Source organism: Pygocentrus nattereri, chromosome 14, assembly GCF_015220715.1.
Source record: "Pygocentrus nattereri isolate fPygNat1 chromosome 14, fPygNat1.pri, whole genome shotgun sequence".
NCBI lineage: Eukaryota > Metazoa > Chordata > Actinopteri > Characiformes > Serrasalmidae > Pygocentrus > Pygocentrus nattereri.
This window is the reverse complement of record NC_051224.1, coordinates 8,302,489-8,328,018: the sequence shown is the minus strand read 5'-3', so window position 1 is coordinate 8,328,018 and position 25,530 is coordinate 8,302,489. Positions and strand designations below refer to the sequence as shown.

Below are 25,530 nucleotides of genomic sequence, written 5' to 3'. Positions count from 1 at the left end.
CTGAACCCCCTTCTTCTTATTTTCTACTTCTTTGATTTTGATAGGAATCTGGATGTTTTTTATACATTAATACCTTTGTTGTCTCCTTGTATTAAACAAAATATATTATTATTATTATCATTATTTGATGGTTTGTGCATTGGTCTGTGTGAGTGAGTGCATGTGTGTGTGCAGGTTTGTATGTTTGCATCATTGAATGAGAGCAGATTGTGCATTCAGCAGTCTGCTCAGATGTGTGATATTACAACACTGTTCGCTCTTGTAAATGAATCAGAATCACCCCATATGGCTCTGTCCTCAAGTTTTCACACTGGAGCCTGTCAGCACTTTGCTTCATCACCTCCACTCGACTGTCCACACCTTAAGTATTTTTAGGAAATTCACCAAAAATAAACCCCTGATAGCATTCGATGCATTTTATATGCATTTATGTATTTATAATGGTCAGTTTCAGGACTGTTTTCAACATTAACCACATTTCAAGGTAACGCTATGAAAGACTCATTACTATACATGGTTTGAAGGGAAAGCCACACCTGCCAGTAACAACCACGATACAATAGGGTATCTGTTGAAAATACTCTGAGTCATTTCTTCTTAAATATGTCTTTTCTTGTTTTTAGAGGTATTTACATCATATAATAATTGTTTTTATGTTGTTTAATGTCCCTCACCTGTGCTATTCCTCACCATCTTTGGGAGATTCTAGAGATCTTTATTAAATTTAACATCCCACAGCATCCTCATATACACAGTAAACACGTAAGACTTTCTCAGTGACACAGCGCCATCTAACGGCGACCTGCGTTCAATACAGCAAACAAGCAGGGGCGTTCCGGCCTAGCATCCGTTTTTTGTCATGTTATGTATATTCTGTAGCGCAGCTTTACATCCCTCAGACTCGTTTCACACAATTCACGATTTTACAGTGAAGGCAATGGTTATGTTTAGAATTATAAATTCTATTTAGACATCTATATAGACATATGAATTCTTTCTAAACATTTCATGGTTAAATTGTTCTTTGCTTCTTAGAAATTGTTCAATTTCTAAAAAGTTTCTTCAGATTGATGGAGAATATGTTGCATACGGTTCTATATAGAATCTTTTTGAAAAGGATTCTATATAACATATATAGGTGCCATATAGAGCCAGTTTCCAAACGGTTCTAAACAGAGCTATAACACGTTCTCCATTAATCTGAAGAACCATTTCACCATGCAGAGAACCATTATAGCATGGAATGTTTCTATATCCAAAATCTTCAATATATATATATAAATAAAATATATAAATAAAAATTACAGCGCCATGGAGTCTCACAAGAGTCCCTGCCAAATTAGTCCTAAAACTGACCACTAGATGGTGCTGTTAGATTTGTGACGGCTTTACCTTGTAAAAATTTGAAACGTTAACACTTCGTCTCCGGTTCTTTTAACGCCGGTTAGTCATGTTTAAAGTCTAAACTGGTCATTCAAACAGTAAACTGACCTACCTTCCATCATATACATGACACTGTCAAAGATAAACTGATTCGCTGGAGCTCGCAGCGTCTTTCAGGACGTGTCAGGCAAAAACTACATTTCCCATAGTACACCTGGCGCGCGGCAGCTCCTCGGCGCTGCGCTGTCACTTCGCCCAGCATCTCCTCCCGAGGAGCAGTCCAGAGAGGAGGAGAGGAAAGGAAACGCGCTGAAAATGTCTTTGGGGTCCTCCGCGTTTTCTCTCCTGCGATGAAGCAGAGGCTGTGGGACTGGGCGGACGCCGTCATATGGGCCTTCATTCTCACAGACATGCGGGGTCTTTTTCGCCGGTGCTGTTAACGCAGGAAAAAAGCTAAAAAAATAACTGTTAGAAAACACAGAAGATGAAGAAGCAATTCAATCGAATGCGACAGCTCGCCAACCAGACCGTTGGCAGGTAAGAACCCGGCTGAGCCATTTTCTTTTTCTAGATACGAATCGCCGTAAGTTTGAATGAGAAAGCGGCGGTGTCGGTGAGAACTGGTGTGGTTCCAGAAGGGCTGAGGGGAAAAACAGCGCTGTTAGTAATGGCGCAATGCATCCAGGAGTAGAATAGCAAATCATGAATATGCGTGAAAACAAACGCGTGCACTTTATAAAATCCTTGGCTACATCCCTGTTAGCTTAGCCGTTTCAGTTTCGGGATACTGCAGAGGCGCAGCGCCCTCAGAGCTTCAACCCCTTCAGAGCTCAGAGCGCCCCCCCCCTACCTCTCCGGCCCCCACTACCTTAGCAGCTTTAGTACGTTACACGGTCATACAACACCCCGCCGACTGCTTCTCCATGCCGGAGACCGCACGGAATAAAACCGCAGCGTCGCATGTGCGCGGGTGTCATTATCCTCCATCTGATGCAGACGGATGCAGTGGATGCGACGTGAGGGGAAAAATGGAACAGGCGCAATGTTTTCATCACGTAGTCATCCTGGGAGGGGGAAGGAGGAGCTGGGTGCAGTAGGTTCAGCAGCAGTATCTGTAGGCCATCAGTGTGTCAGGCATTGCAATGTGACGTTTAACTGAAGGTGAAAGGATGGCTCCCATTAAGAGGACAGTTGCAGTTGCCTCCATGGTTTAATGTCGATATGGGTGCTTACACTGCTGCATATTACGTTGGACATGTTTGCAATATATTAAAGGGCCCGTGTCCTGCTTTTTTTGTCCCTGAGGTACACTTAGGTGTGGGGTTGTGAACCCAGAAGAGTTATAAAGCATTTTTTACATAACCATGTTTCAACTTCTATTTATCATTTCAAATTAAACAAGCTGCGTTTAGCACAAACACTCCTTTTTAAATGTAAATGTACACACACACACACATACACACATACACACACATTTCTTAAGCCGCTTCTCCCTCAGGGTCGCGGGTGTGCTTGTAACTGACCACGTCATTCAAAAAAAGTAAATGAAATGTGAATGGGCGGGGTTAAAATGCTGTAGAAAAGGCATGTATATGTGAATAGATTTGTGACATCACAAAAGCAATGAATAGAAAAATAGCTGTTTAGAAGCATAGTTTGTGTATGAGCTGGATGGACTGGAGTGTTCAAATAATGAGGCATTTAAAAGACACACTGGTAACCCGTTTTGATTTGGTATAAAATAGATTGACCTGCATTATTTTGATTTAAATGAGTGCATTTGTTGGGTTCATAAAATGGCACAATTACATATTATCGCCTTCTGTGATATCAGTATAGCAAAGGCCAATGTTGGGATAATGACACATGAACAATATGTATTGTGCAATCGTGGTATAGTTCTTTTAGTAAAGCTGTAAAATGATGTTTTGAGGTGTATTGTGTATTGAACTGTGGTAGAGCTACTAATGTAGTGCTCCTCTCCCCAGTGAGTGCAGTGTGTGACCTTTAACATGCTTGGTTAGTAGGTGCCTCTCCCTGGCCCTTGTGGAAGGGAAACAGCTTGTTATGCAGGAGGGGGTGCATTGGGCCAGGTGTGTTTTGCCCTAGCTGCTGGCATGCTGGGAGATGATGGCATGCAGCACTGTGGGTCATCGTTTCAAGCACCCTGTGCTTGTGTAGCTTGTGGTCAAATAGCAGAGCTTTTTTTTTTTTCCTGTCTGCCTTTGGCTGGCATCAGTGAATTTGCAGAAGCATGGCAACCCTGGTTCCTCTGACCCAGCTCCAGCTTTCTTCCAGGCATTAGTCTGTATGTGTGTGTTCGTCTCTTGAGTTTGTATACCCACATTAGTATTCTCCTCCTTTCTCGGCTGTGTCCAGGGAGCAGTAGCAGTGGCCCGCTGAGGCATTCTGTCCACAGCACCACAATAATGAGCAACAACATGTTCCCTAAACAGCGCACTGGCCATACTCATTAATAAAAAGGCCAAGGCCATGGAGGCTACACCAGTCTGTGATTAGTTTGGGAATAAGGGGCAGTGCCATAATTTTGCTGCATGCCACCAATACTTACAAGTCTTTTAATAACTACGGGTGTAGCAAAACAGTCAGTTATCGAAAAAGGTAAGATGAGAAGTTTTCATCGAAATCACAAATTAAAAGAGTGCAATTCTCAAATTGTAGGAGTTGCAATTTTTATCATAGCTTATGTTATCAACAGTGTTGTCTTAGTAAGTTTTATGTAGGGGAAATTCAACCTAACATCATAGAACCGTCTGTGCATGAGTAAAACCAATCAGAAGAAAACTGACACATGTGCTGTGTTCTGCATTCAAGCCTCAGGCCAGAATAAATGGATACATGGGTCTGCTTGGCCAGAAAGGTTGGGATGTTAATATATAGAAAATCGGAAATGTAATGAGACATTGATGTAGCATGGTGTGGTGAGACCTGTGATGGACTGGCGACCTGTCCAGGGTGTTTCCTGCCTTACGCCCAATGAGCTGAGGTGACCCAGGAGGACAAGCGGTTTAGAAAAATGTTTGTCTGTGTGTATGTGTTTGTGTGTGTGTGGTGAGGTGTGGCTACTGAGGTAGGGAATCAAACCCCCATCTGCTGCATGGAGAGCAGCGGAGTTACTTACTAAGCTACAAACCAAACAGGTAGGAAAACCAAAGCATGTTCTTGGAAAAAAAATGCAGTTTTGAGAATAAGTTATTTAGTCAAGGTCATATAGCTTCATTATGACTATGCATTGTGTGATAATTACTAACATGATTTTCTCTGTGGCACACTTGCAGCTTATTTGTTGCCTGCACGTCCGCTTCAACAAGTAGCCAAAAATTGTCCAAGCCTGCTCCACCCAGCAAGCTGTAATACACCCACGGGGTGCCTCAAAATTAATCCTGCCCACAAATTATTTCATGGATCATGTGGCACCTGCAGCTGAAGCCACTGCCTGCTGACCTCTAGCTCAGGGTTAGTTTTGATTCACAATGCTGACTTCATGTCATTGCACAATATGCACACATGGGTCTAGAATTAGGAGTTGGGATGAATACAGTTAGAAGTTATTCACCCTTAACAGGTATCAGTCAGCTAAAACAACCCCTGGTGCAAGTACTCTGCTAGTTCGGTTTGTTAGAACAAGTGAGAATGCTGTCATACCATCGCTGATACACCAGATAAACAGTCTGAGACACCCTGAGGAGGTCACTCTCAGTCTGCTCTTCCAAACGATCTTTGGTTTGGACCACAGTGGATCCACAGACCTCTATATCGACCAGACATCTTTGCTGTATATCGTCTTTGGTGTCTGCAGCACACATTTCTGAAGCAATTATGGCACGTGAATGTTGTAGAATCTTTTTATGAGCTCTGAAATATAAGATAGATAGTTTGCTTTTTTAAAACACATATAAAAAGACATACATAAAGCCTACACGCTCAGTTAAGTCAGAGAACAATGTGGTTTAGAGAGTTTGGTGGATATTTTGACAGTTATTGTCTCCATGTCTATGTCATTTGTGTGCAGAGTGAAAGTCTTTTTTAAACGCTTCAAAGTTTATCTTCTCCAGTAAAGTATTTTAGGGTTAGGGTGAAGAAAGACTATGCATGTTTTTTCCCTGTTCATTTAAATAATTTTGATTTATTTTGAAACTGCTTACAATTATGTTATTATATAACTACTAAAAGCTTTAACAGAACCGCTTCAATGACATTTTTTTGTCACATTTTTGCACTCTGATGTATCATCGCCTGATATATTGTTCCACCCCTAAGAATAAGATATTGGCTCTTCTCTTGCCTTGAGAGATTCTTCTTGAACTGCTGTAATGTGATCGATGAGACATGATTCTTGTGTTACCGCTGGCATCTGTTATCAGTTAGCATCTCCATCTTGTTTTGGTTCATTTAGTCCCATTCAGACATTCAGCATCCTAGCTGATGAAATGCTAGATGACACATTTGTGCATAATGAACGACATTTTAATTGTATTCTGGTCATTAGCCCCATGCAGATTCGTGGGCATGCAGCTCAGTTGAATTAAGCAACAGTCCAGCTGCCGCTTTAAGAAACAGTTCAGTCAAAAAAGGTTACATCGTTATTAGTAAATGAAAATGAATAGCCACCGCTTAGCATTTTGCATATGACTTCATGTAAGTGGTAATTACTGGCTTACTGCTAGGCACTGGTTCACTGTTAGCTATGCTTACTGTAAGCCATATTACCATATGTGCAAAAGGCTTACAATTGCACAATGAAATTACAATTTAAAAAGCTAATATTGCTAATAATGCATGAAAATCAATAGCCATAATGTAGCATTTTGCAGCAGACATCATGCTAAGTGGTGGCTGGTTTTCATTAACAGGCCCACTGCAAAAGGAGTTGTGCAATCTAAAAATACAATGTGTCTGATAATAACCGAAAATCACTTGTAGCCTAGCACTGTTGTAGGCCACAATCAGAGCTACAGAAGCAAATGTTCAGTCAAAAGAGCTAATGTTACTAATAATAACTAAAAAACAGATGATGAAAACAGAAAATGACTTTGTGCTAATTGGCAGCTATTTTGCTTCTACTTGTAGCCACATTTGTTTGTTTCTAACAGGCCTGCAACTGCAAAAGTATTATACTCTGAGCACATTCAGCTGCCCAATGACGTAGCGTGAGCGGCAGTTCGAAAAGAAGCGGTGGCTGGTTTCACAGGTCTCGGAGGAAGCCTGTGCTAGCCTTCACTCGCCTAGCATTGGTAGTATTGTGTGATTGGGGGAGTCCTAAGTAGCGGGTGGAATTGGAGACGACAATTGAGGAGAAAATTGGGCAAAAATCAATTTAAAAAAAAGTTTCTTTACTCAAACGTACCCATTAAACCTGGAAATGAACAGCTTGAATCCGATGTGTTTGAGCAGGGAAGATAGCAAACTGTGCTGGACACTGTCCCTCCAGCACAGGAGCACATACTTACAAGAGACCCCAAGCTGTTAAACTGTTGGGGTAATTGATATTATTAATGCGATTTTAACAGATAAGCTAAATATTGAAGTGGGGGAGCTGTTTGTAAATATTTGATTAATTATGCTTTGAATGGCTCCAGACACATGCCCATGCACTCACACACCATCTTTGATTCCTCATCATCTGTAACGTACTGAACGTCACCTCCCACTGTGAAGAAAATTACCATCTCCTGCAGAGTGTGTGTGTGTATGAGAGAGAAAGTGTGTGTCTTTTGCAAGAGCTTGCTGTGACCTCATTGGATCTGTATTTGGAGGCCTCTCTCCCATTCATGTGGAACTGTGCTGAACTCATTCCCTCAGGAAAGGGTGGCAGCCTGCCCCTCGGATGGAGCAGAAAGCAGCAAAATCACTTTTAGAGGGTGCTGTGCGTTTTTCGCAGCCCGATGACGTCGTCAGCAGTGGAACCTGGAAAATGTGTGTATGTTGATTAATGAGCCCACTTAGCAAACATGCTCACCCATCAGGACCTCCCCACACACTACAAGGGAATTCTTTCTTATTCTGCCCACGATACGCTTTAGTCACTGGACGCTGCAGCCAGGAGGACATGGAATGAGTGATTAATGCTAAAGGTGGAATTCCTGTTTGTAATAAACAATAGCGGTCTCGAAGACCTATTAGCAGTTTTACAGTAGGATTTGCTCAGTGATTTGCCTCTGGCTTTGCTTCGATGTATTATTAATGACGAGTAGGCTCAGACAAAAGAACAGCTTAGGTTGGGCTATTGGCTATTGAAGTTTTTTGAAACAATATAGGTAAGAAAGAATGATTGTTTATTAACAACAATTCCATCTTTCCCTCTTCTTGCCCCTTCAGATAAATCACTTCTCCTGGACACTGTTAAGACAGTAATGTAGTGTCCTTGTGGACTACCACATTAGACTGAAGAACTAACCCAAGCGTGGACAAAGCTCTGACCTACAACATGAAGAATGGAATAGGGCTCATTTTTGAAACCCTCTGAGAAAGATTTAGATTTGTGCATAGTTCAGTTATAATATAAGAGCCAGCCGAGTCTAAACATGTACGACATGTTGACAAATGTCACAGTAGTTAATTTTCTCCTGCGAAAGTCACAAAGCTGCCTGGTAAACTGTTGTCTTACCTGCTGATTTGTCCTCATTATGTCCTACCACTTGTCGGTACTCAGCCCTAGTTGTGCCAAACCTGTGCCCAGTTACAATGTCAGGAGTTCCCAGTGAAGGTACAAACTCATTAACCATATGTTTAAAAACTTCATTTATTCATTTATTTAATTATTTTGGGCAAACTAGCAAGATTATGAATGCATGTTGACATCAGAAACAGATTTTTGCTTAAAAAAATATTCAGCAGCATAAGACAGCTGATACAGTGCCAAAACGTCTGCGCTTTATTATTTTTACTATAAATATATTGTTGCTGTCCGAAGGAAAACACGTTTCTCCAAAATGGTAACACTCTTTACTTTTACTGTAAACTAATGTAAAGTTATTTTAAGAAGATGATATTCATTTCTATCGTTCCATTCATCACCAAATTTTCACAGAATGTAAAAGGCAGCTGCTGTGGTCAGCTGGTGTACAAAAATAAACATTGCAAAAAATTAAGATAATACTTGTTATAGTTTGGACTGCGACAGTATGTCATATTTTTCTGTAATGCTAATCCAGGTAGGTGAAGTCTTATGTTTTAGCATGGACAGATATGCCCATGAATAATATGGGTGGTCTGAAGAAGTGTCGCTTTTGAGCTGCGCTGGTTGAACATGCTATTATATCATAGATACCATAGCTGGAAAAAAGCCATCTATGGTAGAGTGTACTTTTAGGACTTCACACCACAGGTTTATGACACCCGACAAAACAGCTTTAGGTCTGAGAAAAATCATGAATTATGTCTCAACTTGGTAAACAGTTAAGTTTGTATGACATTCACAATTCTGCTCTTTATTACTAGAGTAATTACAGTTTCACGGTTCAGTTAAATATGAAAGTCCAACAAGCTCAGCAGCACCGCTTTAGTTTTTACACATCAATATGTCTCTTCCAGAAGGAGAGTGGTCCACCGTCCAAAAATATCCAGCCAAGGGCAGCTCTGTGGGTGGAAACTGACCGATAAAGGGCCAGTGAATGACTAAAACAAATTGTGCATATTGTCCGTGCTCCGGCAAGGTGGACCTACAAAGTAGGTGCTTCTAATAAAGTGTTTAGAATTGTTGATTAGAGTTGTCCTTCAGTTTGTGTTTCAGAGATGGGATTATTCACTATGTTTTATTAAGGCTACTTTATGTATGAATATTAAAGAAAATCATAATAAACTGTTATTTCTGCTCTGCAGATCGTGTAACATTCTTCTGTAAGTAAAGCACAGAACATTACGAATGATGTGCCTCAATAGACCAGGCTTTTCCACTTAATTGCCAAAATAGGCAGTGTGTACTGCATTTCTGCCCCACCTTGGAAGCAAAAACAGGCAGATCGAGACTCAGTAACAGTATCGGTCAGCTATATTTGATGTAAGTCACGGGGACAGTATCTTTTTTCAGCCATTACACCATCTCTCTCGCTCTGCAGTGGCCCAGTTTTTGATTATCTGGGAAGCGCTTCTGTGCATCTCCTAATCTCTCCTTTCTCTTCCTATCTTTAATTTTTCTTTTTCTTCTCTCCATTCTCCTGTTCTCTCTTCTTCTCTCTTCTCTCCTCTTCTCCTCCATTCTGTTCTCCTCCATTCTCTTCTCCTCTCTTCTGTTTTCTTCCCACACTGCAGACTCTCAGGTGTGCTGTGTCAGCAGCCTACAGTTTTTTATACACACTGGTGGGCTGCTCTGTATGTCATTAGTGGTAAGATGCAATCAGTTTCTACTGTGGGTCGACCCAAAGAGCACACACAGCCCAGCTGAGCTCAGTAAAGGACACAAATGACCTTCTTAAACACCACCAGCTCATGACTTGCTTGCACAGCTTGTGTCAGTGTTGATGAGATTGATAAGTATATTAGAGCATTTGCTTATACTGAAACACCGTGTGTGTGTGTGTATGTGTGTAAAAGTCTGTTTGAGCTGATCATAGTTCTTCACTGTTGGGATTCTTCAAGCCTTGAAAATAAAGTGAATTAGGATTTTTGATATGGATATTAGCCTTTCTCTGATGTTATCCATTCTTATATTGAAGAAATGAGATGTCTGACGATTTAGAACCTGTTTTTTACATTATCGTGAGAATTTTTTATCCGTTTAGAAGGAGAAAGCCCAGAAAGAATAATAGGTCCACTATCATTTAGTGAATTTGTTATGTTTGATGTCTTTTAACTAACTCAATTTATTATTTTTTTTAAAAAGATACCTTACAAATTTGGATATGAAATTTGACTGTATTGTCAATCACCACTTAAACCTGGTAGAAGGAAGGACAGAGATGTACCAGCTTTCTAGCATGTTTTGGTCAAAATCTCTTGGTTGACTCTGTTGGTGGATGAAAAGGCTTGAACAGACTAATAAAGAAGTGACATAGTCAGAACTTAAAACTCATTTGAACAGCGTTCCTTTTGCCTGTTATGAGAATGGATTCATTTTCTTTCTGTGTAGGCTGTTGTCAGAGTGTACAATCCACCATTTTGTAATATTTTTTTATTCTGATGTACATGAGCAAGACGAAGATGGAAAGAAATGATAGAAACTAGACAGTTAAACATAGATAGAGGCTACTTGTCCAAATTTGACTTTGCACAGATATATAGAGTTTTAACTCTAATTCATTTGACGAGAAATTAAATAATCTTAGGTAAACAAGAACACTACAGCTTATTATTTGACTTAATGGACACCTTCCTAAAGAACTGTAGACTTTTGTGCATTCCACACAAACCAGTACATCACTATTTCCTCCTGTATACATGAATTCATTACAGATCAAGTGCTGTCAGTACTATAATGTACTTGTACATCATTCCACATGTGCTGGTGTGTGTTTGCCATTACACCCCAGCATTTTTAATGACACATAGGTCATTGATATTCCCGCAAGCTTTGTTTTGTCTCCGACTCTTGGCTTGGACAGTTTGAACACCATTGGAAAAGAAAACCGTAATCACATAAATGAGTAATCCAGTAATGTCATCAGATTAGAGTGTCATAGCAGTGTTTTTCAGCTTCTATTAAATCAAGCACTGTGGCATGTTTGTATAGCCCAGATCCAGCATTCGAGAGAGAGAGAGGTGAAGAACATGCACTACTTAGCCGCAGAACCTTCTAGTGTATCTGCCAGGAATACCTCCTACTTCCATCCGCTGCCATCCGTGGTGATGCAACGATGTGAAGTTGGCAGTTCAGCTGTATTTATTTTAGAATGTGAGAATTGATTAGAATTGATTATAGGAAAGTCATTTTATATGCACATATTTATTTATTTATTCATTCTGTGGTCATTATATGCCGTCACCTGTAAATTTTTGTACAGTCATTATTGCACTGCGTTTCTCATCTCAGGTTATAGATATCACAGACTGTTTTTTTTTCTATTTGTATATATGCCTGTAGATAGGATCTGGTTTATTTATTCTTGTTATATGTCAACACCCATTTACGGTTACTGTATAGTGTTGTGTGTCTGCTACTGGCTGCTAAATTTCCTTTGGGATCAATAAAGTATCTATCTATCTATCTATCTATCTATCTATCTATCTATCTATCTATCTATCTATCTATCTATCTATCTATCTATCTATCCATCCATCCATCCATCCATCCATCCATTATCACAGCATTGTGTTCACAATTCAATATTCTCACAACATTTTAAACAAAAATTGAATGAAGAACAGTGATGGCTGTTTCCATGCCTTGGCATAGTCTGCTATTGAGACTGGAGCTGAGATTGTCACGCGTGACACTGACCATGGCTGATGTTTTTAGCGAAGGATAACCCGATTACAACCTTTAGTATTTGATCAAGCAACTGCATTAGATAGCATAATTAACAGAATGCAGCTTATATCACCAATTTGAATGATTCTTTTTGTCACTTTTTGCACCATGATGTGCTGTGGAGAGTCCAAACCTGTCATAAGCCAGGGAGCAGCCGTATGTCTGGAGAACGTTTTTTTCTTGAGGCATCTAGCCAGCTCCACAATGTCACAACGCACTGTTACATAATCCATGATAATAATGTTTTGTAAGGTATAGGCCTGTCACAATCATGAAATTTGTGCTAATGATTACTTGTCTTATAAAAAATTGTGATGAATTATTTGAAGGTCTTTTTTTTTTACTTTTAGTGGAACTTTTAAAGTCCAAGCCAAGCTATCTCTAATTCCTTTATTTGCTTTGTAGCTAATACTGATCTGAAGTGTATATTGCACTGTGCACTACTGTTAACCCAGAATCATGTTTGCAGTAATGATGCACCAAAAGGAAAATTCTTGGTCAGAGTTGGAATTCATGATACACTGGAATGAAAAAATGAAAAAAGCTGACAAAATTAAAAGTTTACATTAAATGAACTTACTAAAATTGTCATAGTCTGTAGGCTACAGTATGTGCCAGAAAATCCAGTCTCCTCAACAACAAAGTATTGTTGCTCATACAAGGTTATGATTTCCTATTTTTTTATTATACTTTGCACTTTGGCTGTTGTTTGTGATCTTTGTTTGCCATTGAAAACCGTGCTTGCGCAGACATTGTTTACATGTTGATTATGAATTGTCCTATGTACAAACTGTGAAATAGTTCTGCCAATTTTACTCTTGATCTGCTTCTGCTCAAACTGTCTGAACGTGTCTGTGTAGACTGGTGCTGGAGAGTGAACAAGGTTGAAGTTAGCTTTTTATTCGCCTGCTTCTTCAAATTGAAATGAAAATGTTCCATTCAAATTTTCCAATTGATCATCAGTTGAATGTAAAATTTGATAAAGAAGCTTTGTGGTGTGTGTAGGGATAAAGCAGGGTTTTAATTTCTCATTTCCATTTCTATTAAAATTATTTATAAAGTCTTAGAAACTGCAGAAACTTGAAAAGATGCAATTATTGGATTTGCATTTCTCTGAGAACCTGCATCATTTGGAAACACACCAAAATAATAAGTGAATCATATAAAAACGTGGTAATATTTGAAGTTTCATAATGTATTTAATTGTTGCACAATGATGTTGGAATTAGTAGTGCATGGTTTATTGGTTCAGTGGGTATAGTAGTCTTTCTCCAGGTATGACTTGTGTCATAAATGCTATTCCCGTATGCCACGAATAAGCGCAGATAATGTGATGTATGAACTGTGCAAACTACAGTGATGCTAGATTGATTGGCTTGTTTCGTTTGGTCAGCTGCATCAGACAAGGACACAGTCAAGGCCTCGTGCGTGAAACAAGCCGTGGACCAGCTTGTACACAAGAGTTAATGACTGTAAAAATTTTCCACAAGTATATGGGATGCAGATCGGAGACATATGAGAAATTCACCAAAGCTTCCATTTTTGCATACAAGTTTAAATAGTGCAACAGTTACATTAAAACAACCTAGCAAAAATAGTGAATAAGAAGCCACCTTGAAGAAATTAAGAAATAACATTTAGCATCTGTTTTGCTTGGCCTTCTGAGCTAATCTTAGAAAGCAGTATTTTAGATTTACTTACTTGGTTATCAAAAAAGTTTCTTATTAAAAAGTGAAAGCACATCCCAGAATGATAAGCAAGTGTTAACCTACAAAAATAGTTTTACTTAAGCATCTAAAATAGTTTTATTTTAAAATATATACTGTGAAATAGATGTAGATTTGTTTTTGGCATCAGTAAATACACACATGAACATCAGACATTGGCATTGGGCCACAATTACCATATCAATGCATGCCTAATCATCTACTAAAGAACCATATTTAAATGAAGACATTGCACAAGTACGATTTACACCAGTATTTGGAGGAGGTTACAGCAGTTAGCGTGCTGTTTCCTCCCAACGTCTCGCCAAGCAAGCAGTGGTCTACAGGGATGGTTAAACTCATCCCCTGGGAGTGTTAGTATGGGAGGAGGAGAGGAGGAGCAGCGGGAGGTGGGGTGGAGCTGTGTGGGAGGCTGCTGAGTACACAGAGATGTGGTGAGCAGTGTCCCTTGGTGCTAATAACTGGCTGCGCAACATTACACTGATAGATGCTTAGCTGATTGGTGCTTTCCAGGTTTTTCAGCCATGTCACTGACCGCTAACCATATTATAAAGAATTCAAGCACTCTAGTTATTGTGGTGTCTATAAATAGAAAAACATTGTGCTGTAAAACCACCACATTTAAAACATTTACTGTGGACTAGTTTATGAAAACGTCCTCTGATTAGATGCGATTGCAGTCACTTTAGAACTGATTCAGTTGGAGATCTCTTGATCTTAATATTTCTTTTCTGATACTGATGCCAATGCTGAAACCTTGAGTATCAGCCAATACTGATTTCTTTAAAATATTTTGTATAATAGATATATATCATGCTTAAACTATTCAAACACTTAACTACCCCACAATTTCTGTTGTCATGAAGCTGATACATGGTTAGTAATGTTATAATGTGACTTACGTGACTTGGTTTTACGTTTTGCACCACTACAAGCAACTCTGTGCTGTTTAATAGGTTCGACTTGTGGCATATAATTGAATCATATTCATTCTTTTTCCCACCAGTTCTTTACATTAAGGGTTAAGATCAGGGTCAAGGTTAAGCTCATTATTACTTTCTTTTGTACGGTTAATGTTTTGGAGGTATATGTCTTTTTTACGACAGCCACACTATGGAAATTGAACAATTTCATATTTAATTAAAATCTAATTTGAAATATTATTAATAGTTTAAATATAGTTTTAATTAATCACTACCACTTTTAAAGGGCCCAAATCATACCTTTTTTGCTAATTAGATTTTCACCTCATATCATTTATTTGGTTTTATGAACCAAATACACTCATAAATTCATTTTTACATTACCAGTTTCCTCTCTTAGGGGGCAGTCGCGGGCTGGAGGTTAGGGCACCAGCCCTGTGACCGGAAGGTTGCTGGTTTGATCCCCTTGGCTGACAGTCCATGACTGAAGTCCCCTTAAGCAAGGCACCTAACCCCCGATTGCTCCCCAGGCACCGTGGATAGGGCTGCCCACTGCTGTGGTCACTGGCCCCTAGTGTGTGTGTTTGCTAGTGTGCATGTGGGTGTTTCACTGCATGGATGGGTTGATTGCAGAGGTCTAATTTCACAGTGTGCAAACACAGAGACAAATGGTTGTAAATTCTGAATTCTTTCAGATGTCTGATTGGCTGCCCTATATTGTGCTTCGTTTTAAAAAGCAATTTGGGCTGAAATGCTCCTTTTATCATCCATTTCAATAGGTGGGGCTAATCTGTTGTAGGATGAGTGGGTGTAGATTTTCACGGTATCACAAAAACAATGACTTCAAAACAAGCTGTTTTTGTGGCTTCGTTTTCATATAAGGACTGTCTGTGAGTGGCATGTTTTGAAGCAATGTTTACATGAAATCAAGTTCTCATTTGTGAAAAAAAGCAAAAAGTGAGGTTTTTATGACAGGGCTCCTCTGATGTTCTAAAATCGATGCAGTTGAAGAACTACCTTCAGATCAATGTGTCACGATGCATCAGTGCATTTTTAGACCCTTTGTTTTCTCTTATACAGCAGACAGGTCATTTAACAGTAGGGAATCCTGAGCTGTTTTTATGCTGCTGTTCACACCAGAGTGTTCAGCCTCAGTCACACATGCTCTCTTCCAAGGACAACCGTGCAGAGATCTGAATCAGGATGTCCTTGAGATCAAGTTAAGCTGCTTCAATCAGCAGGCCTGCACCATGCACGCCAGTGGAGACACCTACTGCTGTATGGAGGAGTTGGGCTGACTCATCCCTTTCACACTGCACGTCTGGAACTCTGAATGGACAACTGCTTCACGTTGCGCTCAGCATAGTTAACTGCTGCACTTGATGACCTCAGCATCACAAAGGGCACTCAGTAACCACAAGATGATATAATGGTTGACAAGGCTCCAATCCAGACTCTGGCTGTTTGTCCCTTTAGGTTTCCTAATCTGTGAGACCACCTTACAAAGGACCTGCCTCAGGTGTGTTTTAAAGAAAAAGCAGGTGGTAAAAATATTCAAGAGAATGAGGTTAGGTTTGGGAATGATATACAGTGACTAATGGAATAGAGAGAGGAATGCATGAGTCATTTTCTCTTGAACCCCATATCATGTCTAACTAAATCAGCTTTCTCTCACTTCCGCGATATTGCCCCTCTTCACCCTTTCCTGAATGTTAATGATGGTAAAACACTATTTCAAGCCTTCGTGAGCTCTCATATTGATTATTGAAATTCCTTCTTTATTGTTCTTCTTGTTAAAACTCTGAACAAACTTCAGGACATTCAAAACTTTCAACAATACTAACATATGCCGAGTGCTCTGGGGATATTGCTCTACTAGTTCACCAGTTCTCCTGGCACACTTCAGTCCTCTTGCTGCAAACTTCTTGTACCACATGCTAGGTATCCAGTCAGCTACTTGATGGTTTATGAAGTTAGTATACGCTGGTTTTTGTTATTGTTGTCCCTGTTAAAAGCCTCTTTTTAGACCAAATATAAAGTTTCTAAATGTAATAGTTTGCTGTATTTCCAGGTGGATAATGCTTGTTCGGTCAGCATTGAAGCAGCTCAACTTAAGGAACCATTTAAAGTAAATTCAATATATAATTCAACATAACAGACAAAACATTGGCAGTAATGTTAAAATCATGCGTTTGAAGCTGTAATGTTAAATGTACAAGCATGTAATTGATTTTACTTGTTATTCGCATTTTTTAGCTTTCTGAAGGAGATAAAGCTGCTTTAAGTAGGATTAATCCCTGTCAGGGATCCTCTGTCTAAAATTTGTAGCTGAAAATAAATATATTAGATAACTATAAGATACCACTTGACCTGCTGCCTGTTTCATCAGGTTCTGAGGAGAGTGACAGATGGTCTACATCACATTTCAAACCTGTTGTTGCCAGGTCCCCAAACTTTAGTATGCATTCCTTCATTAACTCTGTGCCTGCTCTTTCACTGCATCTTTCAAATCTCATTTAAAGACATTTCTCTTAACACGTTGCGTTGCTGTTGTTCTTTTTAGGGCTGCAGCAATATAGGAATTCTGGGCCAATGTCAGCATCTGATATTTTAAATTAAATTATAGCTAGACCCATCTGGATTAGCATTACAGAGAAGTGACACATTTATTAGTAGAGAGTTATAAATGTAGTGAAAAAGGTAAGATCCAGATATTTTAGTGTAGTAGTCCTGCAACATATGAACATTTTTCTGTTCCAATAAATACATCATCACATATCAAATATTGAAATCTAATCTGATGCCTGTAATTTTTTAAGCAGTCATCTACCAATACTGATATTATTCCTTGTCATCATACATTGCTCTTGCTTTTTGTACTCGGTCTACTTGATTGGTTTACTCTTCTTGCACATACAAACATACTTCTTTGTTATGTAATTCTGGGTATGAGAAAGAGGCTATATTTAAATGAATGAAAGTGTCCTTTGTTCATTCCTTACTTTCAGTAAACCCTGTTTTGATGAATTACGGTCATTAATATATATAGTCATTAATATATGCATGAATCCAGGGACATAATGTCAATATGAATTTTGATCAAGATCAGTGCTACATAATAAGGGCTAAAAAAGTATCTAATGATGTATTAACATCATATACCTAATAAGAAGTAGAACCACTGCCTTTAGAGCAGCTTCGGTCCTCTAAACGTTGTCATACAAGTCCTGGACTGTGTGTAGTGAGATATTGAACCATCTTTCTGCAAGAAAACAAGCCTCTATTGTTTGATGAAGGAGGTGGAAATCTACTTCACACTGCATTCCGGAGCTTCCAGTGAAAGTGTGATGTTTAGATCCGGAGATGCCATGGAAAGGATTTTAACTTCAGCTTGGTGTAGAATCTGTTGATTTTTTTTAGCAATATGCATAGAGCATTGTTGTCTTGGAATGTGGTAACATCATGAGGGAACGTGGTACACCTGGTCCTCGCTAAATGGCCTCCCAGAGAAATCTTTGGATTTAATGGCTCCCATGGCTGCCCATTGTATTATGAGTCCACCCCCACTGAGTTTAACAGTTGGCACCAGACATTGATTGATGTACTTTGAAGGAGTTTGATTTTATCCAGATGTATCCAGATGTAGGGATGCATAATTGGGATTGGTGAAGATCAGAATAGTGTCAAGTAACAGCATTTGTTCTATATATGAATGCTGCTGCTACACCTGTATAGATATGTCGTAGTGTAACAACACATGACTAATTGCATTAAATAGCCAGTTTCCTCTTACCTGTAACTTTTTCATTTGCATGATGCAATTAGCATAGATGATTTTTTGTTTAAGAATTTAAAATGGCAGTTTGGCCCATAAAGGAGCAAATAATGTGCGTCATGTGTTCATTTAGCCCACACAGTGTGAGCCTCAGGCGAAAAAATAGGCTAATAGAAACCAGCCAAAAACCAGCCATCAGCCAACTTGGCTAAAAAGAAACGGAATTGAAACCAACCATAAAAATAGATGATTCGTGTATCCCTAGACATAACCATATAGTAGGCCTTAGAGTGAAAGCTGACACTAAAAAATAGGGGTTTGCTCAGGTTTGTTGCTTTGTATATCAACTTAAGTGTCTTTCTGTATTAGTCAGCGATACAAATGGTTTCCAGACTTTGCTATAAATTCCATTGTTGTACATATGTCGTAGCGACTGGATCGCAATTGTGTTGTAAAGCTTGTTGCATTGTGGTATTTCGCTGCTGTCCTGCTCAGTGGTTCTCTATTCCTGTCCGTTTGTTTGTGTTAGGTATAATTTGCTGTGGTTTTCTTTGACACATTAATTCTTTTTTGTGTGTTTGGAAACTCACTTATCAAAGTGATTCTTAGACCACTTTCATAGCTGACACGCATGCTAATTGGAATTCAAACTTGTATGACTCACCTGCTGAGCAGCCTTCATAATTGTGATTTATTGACTTCAAAGTTTTTTATTGTAGGGTTTTTCTGTTACTTTGCTCACTCCTGTACACTGCATTGGCTATACACTAGTCAAATGAAGAGCATAGCAAATGCTAATTTGTCACATCTTCCTGGCATGTAAATGAGTAGGAGTATTTGCAGCATTGTGATTTGCTATACGCAAACATGAGTACACCCTTCGTCTGAGTACTGCTTAGTTTCTGAGGATAGGAGGGGAAGAAAAATGCCCCCACTTATTTTTTAGGTGGTGGTTGTTTTCACATTCTTTCCTCCACAACACCGAATTCAGAAAGTCTCGCTGGGTAGGATTGCGTCACCATTAGGTAGAATCTGATCCTGAACCCTCAGCCCTAACAACGATCCTTTGTGAATGCCACCTGTAGTCTATTTCTACAGTTTAATTATTTTCACATCACTGTCTTGACTCACATTGTCTAAACCTTTATCTCAGGCTGTTATGGACATAGGAATGTCTGATTCAGTTGCCTAGTAACCATGCTCCCCGTTTTTTAAAAGTAATATTCTGCTCTTCTGCCGCCTGCCGCCTACATTTATTGATAATTACAGCCTATTTTTCTGAAGAGGTGAAAAGAGAAGTTATGAAATACAGGCTTTTCATCTAAACTACAGTTCCTAATGTGTAACACACACACAAAAGGATTCTTAATTGGTTATAGTTGCACATGAGAGACCTGGCCATGTTTCACATGCAGGTCTTGCCTGTCATTCAAATGAGTTAGTATTTCCAAGATGCCGTCGAGGAATTGACTTGTAAATGATGGTTTGAACTGTTGCTGTGGTGTTTATGGAGGGCTTTAATGTCAGGTACAGCTATGTTTGGATGGTTGCTTCTGGAATGCATTTAGTCTTGCAGAATGAAGAGTATACCAAAAACAAAGTCACGTCAATAGGCATGCAACAGGACTCTCATCCCATGATTCGATCTCCTGATATTTTGAACAAAATTGAACTTAACTGTATGTATGTTGTTATGTTACCTACTAATAAGACTAGAACTGAGAAGTGGGAAGCTGGAGCGATATCGAGACGTATAATATGGAATGTGCCGGTATGGCTTAGTTTGGTGCATGATATTAAATGTACTTCTATGCTAAGTTAGGAGTATGTTGTATGGTGCTGAAAATGGCCACTGTCCAAAAGTAAAATCTTTTTATTTTTTACATTATCTGAACACTACAGCTGTCCTTTATTTAGTGTGGAAAATTGCAATGATGATTGTACCAATAGGAATGCTCCAAAAGTGGTTGGAATAATAATATCTTTACATTAACATACATTACAGGAGATGGTTCTGTTCTTTTAAAGTTACATTTTGGAGATACTTTGAGATACAGTGAGATATGCAGGTAAATTTGTGGGTGTGTAGTTTGAAATAAACATGATGGTGTGGGTTAAGTTAGAAGTATGTTGCATGAAATTAAACATGAGGGTGTGGGTTAAGTTATGTGAAGTTAGATAAGTTGGTATTCAAATAAAATATTAGTATTTGATGGCATAATTCATAGGATGCAGCTGATATTACATCATACTTTCATTTTTTTGCATCGTGATGTATCAGTTGTATGTACTGCGTTACGATATATTGTTAGACTTTCAGTCTCCTCTCACAGGACTAAGGAAAATAACGGTCATTAATGTTGGTCTGTGCTGATAGTCCTCAGGTTAACCACTGTGAACAGTTAAATAAAAGTGCCGTAAGCTGTTCAGGCATGTGATCGGTTCATGTGCACATAATAGGTGAGATAATCTGCCTCATAAACAAAAAGCTCATTATTCAGTTATTATTCTTAAGACTATTCAGTAACTGCTAGGGATGTGCATTCCAGCTACTTTTGACATTTGAGTATCCACAGTGTCATTGAACAGATACCCCCGTACGAGTCCTTGCAGTTTAAGAAGTTTAGAAATGCAAGGAGGCAACAGTACATCAGTATAAGGTTTTTTTGGTGCTCTTGAAATGCTTGGCATCTAATTCCACAGTTTGGCAGCCTGAAAAAAGAGGACTTGCCAGCTTTGTTAGGGACAGTGCAAATTAGACTTGGCTGAGTTTGTGCCTGACACAGACAGCTGATACAAGGACAGCATGTCTTTAATGTACTCAGAAGGTAAGACTGCCGTACGTTTCAGGAAAAATAAAGAGTAGAATTTGCAAAAATGTAGTTTTCTAGCACAGGCAACCAATGTGGAGAGTAAAAGACTGAGGATAGATACTCTTTTACTGTGTTTGTGCCCCTTGCAGTTATTCTTGCATACTTAACAGAGTGGTGACCTAGTTTACTGGACAACTAAGTGGGTTTTACTGTTTTAGTGGCCTTGTATCATTCCCTCCCATCCTTACTTCAGCCCGATTATGATAAAGGACAGTTCTGAGTTCTTCAATCGGCTTCATTGCAGACTGTTTGAAAAATGTAGTCTGTAGAGAAATATTTTAAAAGCAGGTCTTGCATGAAAATGCCTCCCAGTTCCACGCCAACGCTTCAGGCCTGCGTCTTTCTCTCTCTCTCTCTCTCTCTCTCTCTCTCTCTCTCTCTCTCTCTCTCTCTCGCGCTCTCTCAGTGTGATCAGGATGTAGCAGCTCTGTCTGTCTATGTGTGTTTGAGCGGCACTGTGAGTGTGTGTGTGGGTGTATTGGCTCAGTGGGATGGGGCTGCGTGAGCACAGTCTCTTCGGGTCAGATCAGCTCTGCTGGGGTCTGCTGTGTGGAGGAGGAGGAGCAGTTTGACCAGCCTGTTTGCTCTGCACCACTCTCCACTCAAGCTTCTGTTTTATTCACATTTCAGTATGTGCATGGCCATTATGTATGCATTCATAACTGCACTTTGTGCAGAGGTCAGACGACAGGCTCAACATACCTGATATTAAAGTGAGAAGTATAGGTCAAAAGTAGAGACGGCAAAATGCTGGACTGGATATTGGAGGAAAAAAATAGCACATCCAGAAACGTTCTGAAACAGAGCATTGGTATGTGTAAGCACTGTTTTGGGCAGTCATGGGCTAAAGGTTAGGGAACTGGCCCTGTGACCGGAAGGTTGCTGGTTCGATCCCCAGTGCCGACAGTCCATGACTGAGGTGTCCTTGAGTGAGACATCTAACCCCCAATTGCTCCCTGGGCGCTGTGGATAGGACTGCCCCCTAGTGTGTGTATTCACTAGTGTGTATGTGATGTTTCACTTCATGGATGGGTTAAATGTGAAGGTGGAATTTTCCTGTTTGTGGGATTATAAAAAGTATCACTTATTTGTAATAGTCTACCTTTGCACAAATTTGCACTAGAAATGCACTGATTTTGGGAATTGTGGACTGATGCAGTTATCCAATACTTATAATACACATATCTGCCTATGTAGACTATTAAACATTTGTAACATGTATAAATTGAGAGTTTGTCTGTACAGGAATGCTAAAATAGGCAGTGATTTTGCTGAAGTCACGTTGTTGGCAGCGTAGGGAAGGAGTGTGATTGCTAACTTTTAAGGAAGTTCTTCAATTAAAAATAGCCCATTTTAAAGCTTAACCAATTGAAAGAAAAAAATATTGGATTTTTAGCGGTATCGGCCAATATTCAAGGTTTCAGTATCGTCTGGAACATTCCACTACCATAATCTCATTTGCTCAATGCTAAGTGGCTTCCTTTAGTACGTGCTTATCATATCCTAATGAGCCAGAATTCTTCTTTCAGCATAACCACCTTAATGCCCCAAAATATGCCCACAGCACATGTGAGGATAAAAGACCTAATGAGTATGTAGATACAGCTAATACTGACTGCTAAACTGTTTTGTGTTTTTTTTTTTTTTTTTAAAAACTCGGTCCAGCGACAGACAGACAGGTAGGTAGGCAGGTCATTGCTCCCGAAGCAAAGTTAGCAATTGGACCTGATCACAGTGTCAGTGGTGCCGGGTCCAGGAATGCTCTTTGTCCTCCTAGAGGCTGCAACAGCCAAGTAGGCTACCTGCTGAGCTACTTTCAGGATGGTCCTCATTGCATTCGTCATAGCTACAAATGCTCTTCAGCCTTCCACAGTGCAGTTTGTAAAATTTAGTGGCATCTAGTGGTGAGGTTGCAGATTGCAACCAACTGAAAACCCCTCCCTCACCCCTCCTTTTCCAAGCATAAAGTAGATCCCACAGTGACCATCATGTTTTCGCTTGCTTTTTTTTTTTTGAGGTAAATAATAAGTATGATCTTCCATTTGTCAAACTTTGGATTCTCAAACTCCTCACAACACAGAATGGTTAGCTAGCACCAGTTACAACCACTGATTATTCTTCTTTCTTCGTCTTTCAGCCAATGCAGTAGTGCCACCAAATTAAAGCTGCCGCTTTAACGTAAAAACATGAAAGGCACTCTCTAGAGCTAGTGTATGGCTTGTTTATTCTAGGCTGCTGAGGAAACATTGCACATGGCAGCTGCTGTTGGAAGAAGATCCGCCTCCTATGTAGACACGAAGGGCTCATTCTAAAGTAACAAAAACACAATAATTTGTAGTCACAGGTCATTATACACTAAGGAAAACATGGTTTTGAATGCTATATTTCATTTCCATGAATAGAGCCCCCTAAATCTTACACAGCACCTTTAACTACGCCGATGCGTTGACTTCACTACTGCTTTTTTTATACTTAAAAACAAAAAAGCAAACTACAACTATGATGGTGACATACAAAATGGAGATGCTGGATCTCTATATGACTCCAAAAAGCTGTATTTAAATGAGAGGCCTACAATACCGAATTCTGCAGAAACAACGTACGGCAGCTGCACTGTTAAGACATTGTTTCTGGCTCCTGGATATATTTTGCACTGCGCTAATGAACATACTCAAACTTATGGTTAATGTATATAATGAAAATGTAAATATTCTTGTTTTTAGGGGTGTTTTTGAGAAATATCATTCCATTTAAGGGTGTTTTTGAGAAATGTCATTCCATTTAAAGGTGTTTTTGAGAAATACCATTGAGTATTTGAAGCATGTAAAAAGCAGTTCAGGCCAGCTCTGGTATAATGTTAACAACTTCAGCTCAGGCTCACCAGGTAGTGTGTGTGCATGAGAGAAGGAGAGAGAGGCGGAAAGAAACATGACAGATGGTTTTCTCAGACCGGTTGATTTTTCATGGCTTCTCCGAATTCCACCCCCCAGGCCTGCTAACACAGCTCTCTTTATGAGGAAGTTCATAATCGGCACTCGCATTAAAGTTTGCATTTGTATATCCTCCACTCCTCACTTCTCCATCCTCTCCCCTGTTTACCCTCCACTATTATTTCCTGTCTGCCAGCCATTTCGCAGTCTGTGCTTTGCTCTTCTAGCTCTTGACTTGATAGGCAGATTAGAAGCAGTGCTGCAACCCTGAGAGGAAATTCCTCCCTTCAGAAACAAATAACCCTGAGGAAGCGGACCCCCGGTGGGTCTCGTTAAAGATCCACGCCGATAGCGCCCCCCACCGCTTTGATCCCTGTCCTGGGAAACTACCCTTGCTCGGCCCTGCCCCTGTGTGTGTCCACTGCTTTCAGCAAGCAAGCTCACCCTCCGTGGTTAAATCTGCTCCTGTCATCTTGTGCACATCCTTTGGGCCTTATCACACCACAGCCACGGGGTGACTCTACCTCTCTGTCTCTGATGGCCTTTTGCAGCGAGGGCTTGCGGCACAGGCAGTGTGTGCACATCGTCAGCCTGACCGCTGGCTGCTCACTGAACTGCGCCAGCTGCCTCTAGGTGCCGGCGGCTGTTTGTGCACATGTGGAGCAGCATGCTGCCAGCTGCCCAGTATACCAAGCTTCATGTTGTATTTGGGCCTGCTGAGACCGTGACATGCAAAATAATGCATCCAGAATGTGAATAGTCCTGGAACTGCACTGTTTGCACGATGCTGTAGCTTATCTTAAAGGAATACAAATAAGCTACCATGACAGAAACTGAGCCAGTGATCAAGCCAGCAATTAGCAAGACTTAACTAACTTGATACAAGTTGCCGTTTATTATTGTTGTTCTTCGCATCAATGTGCAAAGCAAGTAGCAGCCATTTGCAGTTCAGTAGTCAGAATCTGTCCTTAATCCACAGCATTAAAAAAAGAAAGTGTCAGCCACTACCTCATTTTCTTGAAGCCGGTCTCTTGTCTCTTTAATGGCTGCATGTGGAGCAGCTCTCCAAAAGGCTGGCTTTATTAGGTCACTTCTACATGAAATGCCCCAGTTCCCATGGCTATATCCTCACGTCTTAGCCCACTATCTGGGACACTAATCACCAACATCATTAAGGCTCATTTCCTTCCTCCCAGAGAGTGTATAGGCATACATGAGAGTATGGTCAACTGTTATTCTTATTGTTAGACTATAATACTTCAGGAACATGTAATCAGTAATAAAAAGTATCAACCCCTACTGGTTCCTGGGAATGAGATGGTAGGATCCAAAGACTAGATGCAGATTTATGCCACCTGATGTTATTTGTGTTCATGAGTTTTATCTGCATGAACCCATCAAGTCTGGTACCGTCCGTAGGAAAGAAAAAATCTGTGATATTGTTCTAGCTTGTCCTACACAACAACAAGATCATATGGAAAGACAAAAGAGGC

General features: G+C 39.9%; 1 protein-coding gene across 9 annotated transcripts in view; it reads left to right on the top strand.

The window, feature by feature from the left end:
* Positions 1–1,634: 1,634 nt before the first annotated feature.
* si:ch211-114m9.1 (rho GTPase-activating protein 44) overlaps positions 1,635–25,530 on the top strand; it is a 64,518-nt gene continuing 40,622 nt past the window's right edge. For all 9 annotated transcript variants that reach the window (XM_017705937.2, XM_017705943.2, XM_017705941.2 and 6 more), the window contains exon 1: positions 1,635–1,920. In XM_017705937.2, coding sequence (XP_017561426.2) covers positions 1,868–1,920 — 53 coding nt within the window. In that variant the 5' untranslated portion in view covers positions 1,635–1,867. The remainder of the gene's footprint in view (positions 1,921–25,530) is intronic.